Below are 14,723 nucleotides of genomic sequence, written 5' to 3'. Positions count from 1 at the left end.
TGAGGCAGGATTTTCGACCAATGAGATTTCTCTGTGGTCGGGCCTACTCAGCACAAAGCCGCAGAAATAGATCGCCAAAATGTCCTGTCACTCGTCGCAGCTGATGGTTAGGACAAAAAGACTTAAGGAAAAGAGAGCTTTTATCACTTGCTGCTGTATCGTGTCATGCCTGGTTATTTGTAGTGTATTTGTGCATAATTTTCCCCTCTCACCTCATTTTGGCATGAACAGTAAGGGAGTCGAGCAGGTTCATGGGTAGAGGTGTGACAGATCCAGACGCCATGCAGTTAGTGCCAGGCAGATTGATCCGCATGGTGCCATTACCATAGATTGTCTCCACCAGCACACCCATGGGCAGCGTGAAACACTCAGAATTTGTGGAGTATGCATTACACAGTAGAGCAATCTTGTAATCTGTCATTGGCAGACTCTTATTACGCAGACTCTGCTGTAGAAACCTGAAAACACACACAGAGAGAAAGAGAGAGTAAGAGGGATCTGACTGGACTCATTTGGGGTAATTACACTTGGTCAGTTCAAGCATGTTACTGATTATGAAAAGACCAAGTGTAAATGCCCTCCAAGACACATTCAAGACAGATAGCAATCCAAACACTTTCGAAGGTACAACAGTACTTAGCTCCAGTGTGTCTCTGGCCATTGAGCAGTTAGTTCAGGATGTGTGTGTAAAAGTTTCTCACTCATGGTGCAGCTTGAGCGAGTGTGGGATGGGGATCTGCAGTTTGGAGTTGTCATTCTGAGCTTTGCGGTTCAGGTGGATCCAGATGCAGGTCATTGCGAAGGCGTGAGTGGACTGGGGCTTGTTGATGTCTGGTACAGGAATACACTAAAAATGCAAAGAACAAACCCACACTTCATTATAGTGCCCTTTCACTATAATGAACTATAAAATAACCATTTCATATTCGAGAAGTCTGAGAAGTTAAAATTCTGTGCGGGTTGGGTTAGTAGTTGGGTTATAGGTCACCCTGACTTGGGACTATAGCTGCAACCTTTTGTAGCTATCATAATAAACCCTTAATTGTTAGGCTACCACCAGTGTTAATTTTCACAGTTTTTTATTCTAGTCATAATTTTTGTCTATAAACTGTCATATTTATTTAGTCAAATCTTCCTCGGACTAAAATGGGATATAATTTTAGTCAATGTAAATAATATATTGGCAAACTGGAATATCATCATCAATTCTTTCTAGATTTTTCATTTAACAATAAATAAAAAACAGTGCATTGTTAATATCTTGGAGTATTATTTTTTTCTCGTTTTTTACATCAACAGTATGTTTTAATTGATACTGTTTGATTATCGTCATGATGCGTCTTTTTCGTCTCATCTTTGTAGACAAAATAATAAAATAAAAAAAACACTAGCTACCACCAATCTACAAACTAAAACCTCACATAGACTTTCAATCATCGGCATTAAGTCTAATTCATAGTAGTCATCTTTCCATCTATGTTGAAAATTTAATTTGTGAAAAATCTGAATATTGAAATTGCGAATAAAGCAGCATTTCATCTCATGTTCAAGACAACAACACTTCCAGGGTAATTGGTGCCAAATCGAAATAAAAATGGAAGTTGAAGCCACTGGCACTTTTATTAAATGTAATAAATGACTTGCGGTTTAGAGCGTGCAGACAAAACGCTCTGATGAACTTCATGTTTGCTAGCGTTTAGCGGCAGATGCCTTATGTCTGGAGCGAAAGCGTTTCACACAGTTCTGGGAGGTAATTGTACACAATAATTCACAATAACCAGAGCAACATTTGAGATGCTAGGTGATGATATTGCTCCACTGCTTTGTCCAGTTATGAGTGAATTATTCATTCACATGACTTGAGGCAAAGTTACAAGACTTTTTTTTTTTTTGATGCGCATACAGGAATTTATTTGTACAAATGTGTAAATTTGTAGTTTACACATAAGTCTAACACCACAATAAAAATGTATACATTTTTTTATCATTTTAATGCACATTTTATTTGCAACTTCACGTTTCCAACTAGAATCTTTATGCAATATCCCAAATTTGACATACGTACTGTTTAAAAATATGTGCAAAATGTGTGCATGGAAAACCACTATCATAGCTTATTCTGGCCAAGAACCACCCACTTCGACAGGAAGATGTCATTTAAACTGACATGCAAAATGACCAACAAGTTGTTTAAAAGAGGTTGAATATTCAAAACTCGTGAAAATCTCACAAAGACTTGAAACTTAAAAACACTTTATAAACACACTTTTGTCTTCCAAATTAAATACAAAGGTACAAGACTCTGTACTTTTAAAGTCTTTCATGAGGAAATGAACTGCAATCTCATGAAGCATTGCGAATGATGCTATAGAATTGAAAACAATAGAAAAATATAATCAACAATTGTTTATAAGTATAGAAACAACACATTTTACGATTATTGCAAAATATTCAGATTTATGCAAATAAATAAGTAATTTGAGAGTGTAGGGAGAGCGACTCATTTGCGTCAGTCACAGTGCACTTTGAGAGTGGGCGGAGCTACAGAGCTCCTTTGCCGCACTTTATTGGCTGCAATTCTCTGATTGGTGGATCATTCTCTTGATCATGGATAGTGTAGTTCTTAACCAGGAATTCTTCTATTAAACCTGTTTTTTTTTTTTGTTTTTTTTGTTTGTTTTTTTAAGAGAGTTGAAATAATGCGGACTGATGGCTTCAACAAAAGCATTTACCATCGATTAAGAACTTAGGAGCTCATGGTAGATCTGTCTTAAAGGTTTATAACTTATTGTTAAAAAACAATATGGACAAAATTTATAGGATTTTACTTCCAGAACCAGACTGTTCTATTGTGTAAAACCAGCCAATTTCACATTGGAGTTGTCCATTTTGAGAAAGTTCTTGCCATTTTTGTGTGCGATAGACAGTCAGAATGTCCGTGGGTGTGCTGTCCAAGGCTGAGACTAGACGAGGTATCTAAAGTGTGTTATATAAGAATGAAGGTCATTAGGATCATCAATACATTCACTCTAATGTGAAGGAAAGCTGAGACTGGGCTTGTTTGACAGTGAAATCTTTAAAGTTTTCTCCAGGGCGAGTGTCTAATTGCTTTGCGCTTACTGAATCCTTTAGTTAAACAAGGATGATGTGCGATCTTAGCACATCTGTCAATCACAGATGCTCCGGGCTAATGGCTGGATCAAACAGCAGCTCAAATCACACAGCATCCCAGCAGCTTGGCTTTCATCTCAGATTTCCTGCAGCAGTATGCACATGGGCAACCATAACCAGCAAATCTTTGTTTGTGTTTTGCACAAGTCATACAAGATCATTTTTGCGAAAACGATTCCTTCAAGTTAATATAATTATTCGGGGTGGGTGATACACCGGCACAAATGTGTCAACCGGCAAATATTTTAGCGTATTGTATCTATAGCGGTTATGCAAAACGCCACCACATGGTAGAGAATTTGCGCTGCAATCAGAGGTTGTGCTACAAATCATCATCAATATTATTTGTCATTAGTTACTTTTGCATTAAAAGGTGCTTTCTCACTGTCTTGGATGTAACGATGGTTAAAATGAAAAAATGATGCGCTACTTCTATTTAATACCTCTTAAAAAAAAAAAAAAAAGTTTTTTTTTATTGCAAGATAAGTCAAAATGAGAATCATTCATAATTCTGATCCACAGAATTATTACACATCACCTTTGTCAACCGTGCATTTATGTCTAGTATATAGTCAAGGGTTACTTCAATTTTGACCAATTAATGGGTCATTATGAAAATATTTAAGTATATTTGAATTTGTCAATTGCCTGAAAAAACCCTTGTCCCCTTCATCTGCTACAGCACTATGACAATTACAGTTATTAATGTTTGAGGTAGACCAATATATTGTTTTTTTTCCTTCAGATTAATAGGGGCTGATAAGATTAATGTGAGAGGTAGACCAAAATATCATCTTTACAGATTAATCAGTGCCGATAAAATTAACGTGAGAAGTAGACCGATATATCGGTGTTACAGATTAATCTGTGACTATAAAATTAACGTTAGAGGTAGACCAATATATCGGTTTTACAGATTAATCAGTGCCGATAAGATTAATGTGAGAGGTAGACCGATATATCGGTGTTACAAATTAATCTGTGACTATAAGATTAATGTTAGAGGTAGACCAATATATCGGTTTTACAGATTAATCTGTGACTATAAGATTAATGTTAGAGGTAGACCAATATATCGGTTTTACAGATTAATCAGTGCCGATAAGATTAATGTTAGAGGTAGACCGATATATCGATGTTACAGATTAATCAGTGCCGATAAGATTAATGTGAGAGGTAGACCGATATATCGGTGTTACAAATTAATCTGTGACTATAAGATTAATGTTAGAGGTAGACCAATATATCGGTTTTACAGATTAATCAGTGCCGATAAGATTAATGTTAGAGGTAGACCTGAAAATCTTTGTCGATAGTTTTTATTTAGTTCCTCCATGTTTCTCCTCCAAAGATTTTTTACGAACAACTTGGTTCTACAGTATAACAGCAGCCTCTAGAGGTGAAATAAAAACAATCACTGACTAACAATATTCATTTTGGCCTCTGTGTCTGTGCCCATCATAGTAAGGAAAGGCTATGAAAAATTTTAACATTCTTAAAATCTATTTTAAAGACTATCAGGTGATTAATCGGTTATCGGCCTTCACCACCTAAGTTATCGGTATTGGCAAAATCCACTATCAGTCGACCTTTAATTTGTGTTTATTTTTTACTCATGTTGTTTTCTCAGGTCAAACAATAGTGCAAGACCTAACAAGTATGAAAAAGCTAAACAAAATAAGTAATGAATCATTTAAATAATATAAAAAGAATGTTTGTCCTTTGATTTCAAGTCATTTGTGTCAATGTTAAAAACTTGTATTATGAAAATACAAAACGTTTTGGAAAAGAACTTCCAAGGTCAAAGTTAAGAGGAAGAAGAGGCTGTTCGAATGACCATACAGTGATTTTCCCACCATGTTGAAAAAGTTATTAATTTACATTTTAACAGTAATTTTTTCACATGGTCCATTTAAATGTCACTGGTGTTACATCGTTTAATGTTCATGTAAAAGATTTATATTGAAAAATTATTTAATGGTATAATTTATTGATGTTTGTCTAATCAGTGGTATTTGTGATGCTATTGACACCATCTTAGAAAATTCATCTTTTAAGAGAATTTGTCACTGGTGTTACAACCCGTCCTTCATTCGTAAAAAAAAAAAAGTCAAGTTTTCCTTCATGAATAAATATAATGCTGAGATAACAGAATGCACTGAATTGAAATTTCAATATTCTGCAAGTCGGTAAGTCACATTTTTTTTTTGAGAATGACCCTAATTTCCATGATATTTCTAGTAATTTGGATAATTGTATAATAAGAATTTTTAAAATCATTTCAAAGGGGTCGTGAAATGGAGAATCAAATTTTTCTTGATATTTAGACATAAGAGGTAACTGTACTATAATAAAACTGCAAATTTCAGAACTTTAAATTTGTTAATTTGTATTTACACATCCCACAACATGCGTCATCATACCCTTGGCCCCACCCACTGGTGCGCAGGTCAAGAGAGCAGGCCTTGTGTGGCTAACTATTCCTAACATAACACCAAAGGGTTCTGGATTACTTTGAATGATTTTGTATATAAACATGAACTGCACAGACTCTTTGACTGCTGTCATGTATCTTGGCTCTTTTAAAAAAACGCAATGTCAAGTTACAATTCTGAAAGAGAGAAGCAATTATCTCTCATTCAGCTGCTGCCTCTTGTTGTTTCGAGCACAAATGCATTGTGGACGCATTCTTTCGCACATCTGCGCTTTTTTTAATTGTTTATGTAAACAAACTAAATTGATGTCTTTGGCCGTTTTTATGTGTTTCTGGCGATGTGTGCCTCAGTACAGGGTGATACTGTATGTGCGCGTCTAGTTTCACCACTCTGGACTAGGTGTGTTCGTTATTTTCGGCTTATGTCAGCGTGGATTGCTTGTGAACTTGTCATAATACAAATCAAGTTTTGCAAAGGAACTGTTATTGAAGGATGGGGCAGTTAAAAACACTTGGACCCAATCAAAAACCATAAAAAAGTAAACAGTTTCATTCACAAATATTTCAAATGTCATGACTGTTTGTTTATGGTGTGAGTGTTAACAGTTGTGCTTGAGATGAACAGTTTAATATATTTGGATGCAATGTGTTGGATGTGTGTTAAGTGTAAACCCTGAAATTTTGTTTTATAATGTTCTTCCGATTGAGTTTGCTGAATTTAAGGGGCAGCATGATGTTAGCCAATCATAACAGTGGGTGTTTATATTGAAGTTTTAAGGAGGCACTTAGGCCAAAACCGAGCGTTTCAGATAGAGGGCCAAAAACAGGGTGGAAAATTATCATATAGAACTAAATTATGACTGTTTTAATGCAAAAAAAAAACAAACTTATATAACATTATTAGTGGACCTCAGGGAAGATAATACAATTATTAAAAAAATAGCACTTTATGACACTTTTCACGGAGAATGTAATCACAAAGAGCAATTTCTAGGCAATGAAATATTTTAGATCAGAGCATAACTAGAAAATTTGGATGTAATGGAGGGGTTTGCTTTAGAATCAAATCAAACACTTATAATGCTCAACTAAAAAGAAAGAAGCCCAACATTTTGCTTGGAATAAAAATTGATGCCATATAGATAAAATAGACATTTAAAAAATTAGTGATTTGTTGATAAAGTTGTTGAATTGCAATGACAGGTCTACCATTACTTTGGACATTGTTTTAAATAGAAAAACGAACATCCATTACTTTTTCCAGAGGTTTTGAATCACTTTCCATAAAAACTTGTCACTGCCCAAGTATTTCAAGAATAGCGCAATATATAATTTTTGCTTATTTTGGCCACCCCTTATAATTATAATGTAATATACAACAATTAGTTCCGGTCTACGAATCTGATTGGAAAAGAGGCATTCCATGAGTGCTGATGTCTCAGAACAGCAGCACTCGGACACTTTACTGTTTGTATCACCCCGCTTGTGTTCACGGCGTTCTAAACTTAAGTGTAAGAGCAGCGCAGATGTGTTAAAAGCAGCTAGATGTGTCTTCATGTTTTCCTGTGACATTATAGATTTTAGCCAGCAGGTGCCGACAAAAGACTACTTTTGTGTGATATGAGCCAGTTGAGCTGACATTCGAGTCAGCACACTTTTCATGTCATCTGCAATTGCCCCTCACTCCATGATTGCATGAATAACTACTAGACTACAACTACAGCTTCAGCATTAAAGGTGCTGTAAGCGATTTAAGCCGTTCTACTTCCACGAGACTGAGCCGCTGAATTAGCCACGGCCCCCTCTTTCCAAAACCCCGCCATCCAAAGATACTAAATTAGCTTTATTGAGACCGACATCATGCAGAAACAGTTGATAAAAACAACAGCAGCAAAATAGCGCCCTCAACTGACAACTGTTTTTAACAACATGGCTTAAAAATGGCAGTAAGCCTCAATACTTCCCTGCAACTACAAAACAATGAAAACACACAAAATGATTGACTGGCCGAAAGCGTCAGACTGCGGCCCGCAGACAAATTTTTGTTTGCTGTTTACAAAGTCTAGAGCTGTCAGTGAGATATCTTACAACACTTATTTCTGGGATATTTCTAATATCTTTCAGGGAGTAAGAACATTTTTTGCGGGGCCTGGGTAGCTCAGTGGTAAAAGAGGCTGGCTACCACCACTGGAGTTCGCTAGCTCGCTAGTTGCCAGGTCTCCTAAGCAACCAAATTGGCCCCACTGCTAGGGAGGGTAGAGTCACATGGGGTAACCTCCTCGTGGTCGCTATAACGTGGTTCGCTCTCAGTGGGGCACGTGGTGAGTTGAGCGCGGATGCCGCGGTGGATGGCGTTAAGCCTCTACACGCGCTATGTCTCCGTGGCAACGCGCTCAACAAGCCACCTGATAAGATGCGCAGGTTGATGGTCTCAGATGAGGAGGCAACTGGGATTCATCCTCCGCCACCCAGATTGAGGTGACCACGAGGACTTAAAAAAAGCACACTGGGAATTGGGCATTCCAAATTGGGTGAAAAAGGGGAAAAAAAATCCCAAAAAAACAGAAGTTTTTTGCATACTTTTAAGGCTTATCACAGCTGAGAGACACAACAGACGAAGTAATCATACATACTCAAGGTGTTTACATACCGGAGTTTCTGTGTTGGGAGCAGAATGCAGATGTAAACATTCAACATGGCAGATGTAAGAACGAACCGGCTACCGCAAGATTTTCAGGGAGGACCCCGCATGGACGGCTAAAGATGAGGAATAGAGTTAAACAGCTATAGCTTTACTGTTCATCTCTGCTTGGGAGGTGCGTCAGACACCGGTAATCCTGTGGCCAAATCAAAGCCGTGCTGATGTAGGGCCATATAGCACTCTTGCTAATGTGATATTGCTTTTATATATGATATGACCTTTTTTGCATTTCGTCAGCTTTTTTTAAAGTACACACAAGCATTTTGAGTTCATGAATTTGTTTTTGAGATAACTGGCCTAAGAACACCAGCGCCATCTTGTAGTGTGTACACTTGACTATGACCGTGAGGTCGGACTTGGGAAAATTCAGTTGGGTAATCCCACCTTCACCTTCATCTGGAATGTGGCGTTTGACTGGTGGTGGTTTAGCCTGGACTATTGGGTTGCAGTTCAAACACTACAAGGATTGATTCATGCACGTCACCCTTGTGTCCTAGAGCACGCCAATGAATGGTGTAAAGTCAAAGCACCTGATTACTTACTAATTAGTTATGACCGACTGTATTAAAGAATCTGTAACCCGCAAGCTAAAATGAAACCTTGATCGGGTGACCCTACCCAAAGGGCACAGCATGTACCAAAGTGCCACATTTTATATTAAAGAGCTTTTACAGAAGCTGCCATAGACCATCATGTTCTGCTTAAATGAAAACAGCATTTCAGTAATGAGTTAATTCACCTCTTTCTCAGGGTAGAGCAGGTCAAAGAGCTTCATGACAGGCAGGAAGTCAGCCAGAGCGTTCTTCTGAATACTGCCGGAGATAAACTGCAGGAGCACCCACATCAAGTGATCCCTACCTTTAATCAGCCCTCGACCGGCCAGCTGCTCAGAGGAAGTGGAACAAGCACACATTCAGTGAAATACAGGGTAGAAGATCTTTCCCAAGTGACTAAAAATAGTGTGAGCAAAATATATGAAGAAACACGCAAGTATGTGTGCTTTCCTGTTTGAGCGTTTTTGTACGGCCCTGTCCCAAATGGGGGACTTGATTAGGGCTGCAACTAACAATTATTTTGATAATCGACTAATCTAACGATTATTAGAAAGATTATTCGACTATTCGGGCGATTATTGCAACGATTAATCATTAGCTCATAACCGATTATTCGGCATGTTCCCCGAATTAAAAGGTTGTATTAAACGTGCTAACAATAAAGAGGGCAAAATCATCTTTTAAAAATACCTCTAAATGACATTCACTGAATTAAAGGGGAAAAATACTTTTTATTGTTTAAATCAGTAAAAATGTCACTACAAAAAAATCCTATTGTTGTCAAGTGTATTTGTTTTTTTGTTTTTTTTATTTAGAATTGTCTAAAAATCCTTAAAACAAGATACATTTACTTGAGAAGTAACATATAAGATATTTAGACTTGCTTTAAGAGAATGTATCTTAAATATAAAGTGTATTTTGTATATAAGTGTATTTTATACTTCTGCGAGTGCAGTAAAGACAAAATATACTTCTATTCAAGATCTATTCTCTAAAAGCAAGTCTAAACATCTTATATGCTGCTTTTCAGGTGAATGCATCTTTTTTTAAAGGATTTTTAGATATTTTAAAATATTTGTATTTTTAATATTATATTCAACATTCTCAGATTAAAAACATATATATATATATTCTGCAGTATAGCTGCTAAAGTAAATGTACGTGTTTTAAAGGAGTTTTAGATATTTCTATTGGAAAACAAAAACAAATCAAAAACGTATTTTGTTGCGGTGTATAATGGGGCGAAGACTACCCTCTCTCACCTTTCTGTTCACTTCCATCCATCTTTAACTCTCTCTTATTAATAAAGCTGCGTATTGCCAATTTTCTTCACGATAAGAAATGCACAGTGACACATATATTATGATTCAATAAGTTGCCTTCTCGTTATAATCTAGCTGCATTAAGCGCGGGCACTCGAGGGATGAGCATCCCTGCAACAGAGTGTACCTCAGCCGGGTGCAGTTTCAATCTCTCCCCCTTAGATCGGGACACTTCGCGCAACTCATAGAAGAGGCGCTGACCGCACAGAGAAATGACCGTTTCCTTATTATTTTAACTTTAATAAAGCTATAACGCATTAAATAGAACTGCATTAAAGATGTAATGCTGGGGTGTTTCCTTTAAAGATGCTCGACACGCAAGTTTTGCTTAAGCTGAGCATCAGCTCCAGCTCTGCTTATTCCACAACAAGAGTGGTTCTGTATTTACTTATTTTGTATTTTTGCATTATAATTCCCTCATACTTTGCGATCTACATCACCTAAAGCTGTTTGGAAAGTTTAGAGTGCGTCTGGACTGTGAGATGTGTTTTCTTCCTCTCCTCAGTCAGGCGCGAGCTGCAGTGCTGCTCTTGTGTGCAATCATTAGAGTTTCATATGATCTTATACTACGTTAAGATCAAATGACTATTCAACAACGAAAATTTTTGTAGACAATCTTTTATTGTCGACGTTGCCGATAATCACAGGTAATCGTTTCAACCCTAGACTTGATGTGGACTTCCAGTCTCCTAGCCTTGGGTTGTGCTAAGCTTATTTAGCAGCATGTAGCTACATATGTCACTATGTCTTTAAAAGAATAGCTTATACAAAAATGAAAATTCACCTTCATGTTGTTCCAAACCTGTATGCCATTGTGTTTTCCTTGGAACACAAAATTAGTAATTCTGAAAAATATTCATGCTCCTCTTTTCTATAAAACAACAGTTCATAGGGACTACGGATGTCAAGCTAAAAAAAAAAAAAAAAAAAGCACGATAAAAGTTAAAAGTCCATATAACTAGTGATATATATTGGCTCTCAAATCAGTAAAAAATTACTGTGAAAGTTTGGAGCGACACAAAGGGGAGCAAGTGATGGCAGAATTTTCATTTATGGTTGAACTGTTACTTTAAGTGCACCCTCTTGTAACCTGTACAGCCTTCTAAAGTTCTGTACTGGCCCACATCACCAGAGAGTGCTCCAGGAGGAGACCTGCAAGGGCTGAAGGTACTGTTTGGGACATGGACATATGTGAGTGTTTCCCTCCCCACAGCTTCACCTTCTGATGGAGCGACAGCACCATGTGAGGGAAGCTAGCAAACTGGAACAGAACAAAGAAGATGAGCTGGCTGGAGAGATGCTGCCACAGGAGCTGACTGGTGCCGCCGTCATCAAACTGCTCCTCTGTCTCGGACCGCTCCATGGCATACACCACCAGATCCACCAGCTGGTCCTCCAGAACCGGACATCTTTGCTTATGCTGGAACATGGAAGAACAGTCCAAAAACAGCACTCTTACATGGACCAGAACCACTATAAACACTAGAATAACTGGGTCCTGTGGAAATACTGTGAATATTTTAAACTCTTCATTTACAGCCTTAACAAGACATTATAACCTTACATAGAGCCCTAGAGTTTCACATGACCATTTCTACCCTCTTTCTCACCATCCACAAAGTTTGGCAGATTTACCCCATGTCTTGAGCCGCCTTTTCATTGCATCTGACAAACAACAGATGACAGACCAGAAGTCAGTAGTTTCCAATAAAGAGTCGCATGAGTGCTGAACAGAGTATGGCTGCAACAACTAATCGATAAAATCAATAATTATCGATAATGAAAATCTTAGCGATTATCGATTAGTTGGATATTTGCGGCGAGCACGGAGAATCTCTGTCAGTGACGTCACTTTACAGCCCAGTGAAAAATGTGTTGCATGATGAAACTAGTTTGAAAAAAAGACAGAGACAAGTTGAAGTGGAAAACACATGACCCAAGATGCCCATCGCACGAGAGCACTTTATAAACACTTCAAAGATCATAAGCATACAGTTTAATGTGAAGCAGTTGCTGCATCAGGTGCGTTGAAAGAGGGCTTAAGGCTTGTTTCTCTCCAGTGCATAACTTACATTTTACTGCTATTTTCTATGCTTTTTAATGTATGCATGTTATGAATTCAAAATCAGCCGTGTATTTCCATTTTGCAAAACCGTTTGTCTTTACCAAAAGCGAGTCTCCATTAAACTTTACAAAGCACGTGAGCATCCACGTCAATCAAACCGATTGCAATGGAGAAAGGGAGCGCAATCGTTTTGATTACACGCTTGCAACATCATACCGTGATTTTAGTTTCAATGCAATCAATTATGCAGCTTTCATGGATAACACAATGTCTCAGAGGTCCAAGTGTGCCAGCTTTTAAAATGTATTAGATGGTTTCTTCTCTTCATGTAAGCGCATGTAATACAATGAGCTTAGGATGTCTAGACAAAAAGTCTAGGATGAGACTTTTCAGCACGAGAGTGGTTCTGATGATTGTACTGTATAAATTGTATGCTGAATTTAATGTATAATACTGCAAAGGATTGTTGGGTCTGGGTAGCTCAGCGAGTATTGACGCTGACTACCACCCTTGGAGTCACGAGTTCGAATCCAGGGCATTCTGAGTGACTCCAGCCAGGTCTCCTTAGTGGTTCTCGTTCTCAATGGGGCGTGTGGTAAGTTGTGCGTGGGTCGCGGAGAGTAACATGAGCCTCCACATGCTGTGAGTCTCTGCGGTGTCATGCACAACGAGCCACGTGATAAGATGCGTGGATTGACGGTCTCAGAAGTGGAGGCAACTGAGACTTGTTCTCCGCCACCTTGATTGAGGTGAGCAACCGCACCACCATGAGGACCTACTAAGTAGTGGGAATTGGGCATTCCAAATTGGGAGAAAATGGGGTCAATTAATAAAAAATTTAAAAAGTACTGATTATTGGTCCACTACAATATTGGTGCATTCCTATCAGAAAGAGTTTCTCTTTCTATTGCAGGTGGACTGTGGGTAAATGGTAAAGCACAACTTTGCTCCAAACTGTATGCTCGTTTTTAGTAATCGCACAAAACACTGAACACGACATCTGCTGTTTTAATGAGCCTGTTTCAATTTTTATGTTTTTTTGTGCTTTTAGCCTTATATATGATTAAGTAAATACCTAACAAGCAACAACATGAAATGTTCAATGCTTATCTCATACAACAAATCACAATTTCAAACTAATCTTAACACCTTGTGTAACATTTCAGCACAAAGTATTTTATGAATCTTTCATAATGTAGTGGAGATTTGCAAAGAGTCTGTTATTGAAGGATAAGATTTATAAACTATATTGAACTTGATCTGCATCTCATGTACTGTATGAGAGCTGAAACACAGTGATCAGCGCTGTTGCTCATCTTCCATGTGAACAGCAAAAAAAAACAGACCGTTTAATTCTAAGCGCAAAGAGAGGGAAGAATATGGTCATGGAAAAAAACTTTATTAACATTATAGGTGAACCTTAGGCAAAATAAAAAATAAAAAAAATGCATGATGATGACAAAATATGATTTTTTTTCAAACTGTGACTGTGCATGATAAAAGTGAGTCATTTTACTCACTGAACACACACAGCATGTTCAACACGGCCTCACAACGGTCACAGGAGATGGCGAAACACAAATGTGCCTCACACACACTCATGAAAGCATGACATGAAGATGCTCACAGAAGCCCTGATCGCAGGGAAAGCTGCAACATACCACAGCGAAACAACAAAACCTCAGGCTTTCATTGACCAATACGTTTCCACACATTTTCCATGACCTTTCTAATCGCTTGAGGTTATTACATATGGATTTTTAAAAATCATTCCAACTAAGACCGAAAAGCTAATAAATCATTCAGAATAATCTGTGAACTGGTTTGCCCATTTCACTGAAAAGAACCAATTTACTCATAAATCAGTCATCACTCTGGGGTGATTCTCAAGAAATGATGTCCTGGTCATATTTAACCCCAATTTTCTTTTTTTTTTTTTGCATAAAGAAAATTAAGCCTATATTTAGGACCTTACGTTTTTTTGCGTTGTGACATTATTTCTAGAACACATTTTACACCCTAATTTCTCATTACAGTCACATGTCTGAATGTTTTACTCTTACTATTCCCATTGTTTTCAATAAGGATTCTCAATACTATAACACAGAGACATGCATCACAGTTAAAAGAAGCTGTACAATGATATTTTAAAATTAAAATCAGCGAAAATGAAAGGCACTACCAAGAAAGTACTACTATGATTTATAAATACTCAATTTAAATAATAGATTATTTTTTTCATGATGCGGTAATGAGAATATTATAATGACCTTTTTTTCGCAGTGCAGTAATGAGAATTGTGGTGTAAAATGTGTGTAAATTTCATGACAATGGCACAATGCCCTAAACATAGGCTTTGATGTTCAATATCAAAAATACAGTTTCTCATTTGCTTCTTTTGATTTTGGAGTAAAATAGGACCAGGACAGTTTCTTGACAGGTTTTATGAGAATCACCAATAGGTTCTTTTCACCAA

At 37.4% G+C, this 14,723-nt stretch overlaps 1 protein-coding gene across 2 annotated transcripts in view; it reads right to left on the bottom strand.

The window, feature by feature from the left end:
* Positions 1–14,723, bottom strand: part of med23 (mediator complex subunit 23) — a 104,706-nt gene that overhangs the window by 74,839 nt on the left and 15,144 nt on the right. For both annotated transcript variants that reach the window (XM_051644807.1, XM_051644808.1), the window contains 4 exons: positions 11,402–11,602; positions 9,046–9,189; positions 702–847; positions 213–458 (listed from right to left, as the gene is read on the bottom strand). In XM_051644807.1, coding sequence (XP_051500767.1) covers positions 213–458; positions 702–847; positions 9,046–9,189; positions 11,402–11,602 — 737 coding nt within the window. The remainder of the gene's footprint in view (positions 1–212; positions 459–701; positions 848–9,045; positions 9,190–11,401; positions 11,603–14,723) is intronic.

Source organism: Myxocyprinus asiaticus, chromosome 19 (assembly GCF_019703515.2).
Source record: "Myxocyprinus asiaticus isolate MX2 ecotype Aquarium Trade chromosome 19, UBuf_Myxa_2, whole genome shotgun sequence".
Taxonomy (NCBI): domain Eukaryota; kingdom Metazoa; phylum Chordata; class Actinopteri; order Cypriniformes; family Catostomidae; genus Myxocyprinus; species Myxocyprinus asiaticus.
The sequence above is the reverse complement of the archived record's forward strand: the minus strand, read 5'-3'. Positions and strand labels throughout refer to the sequence as shown.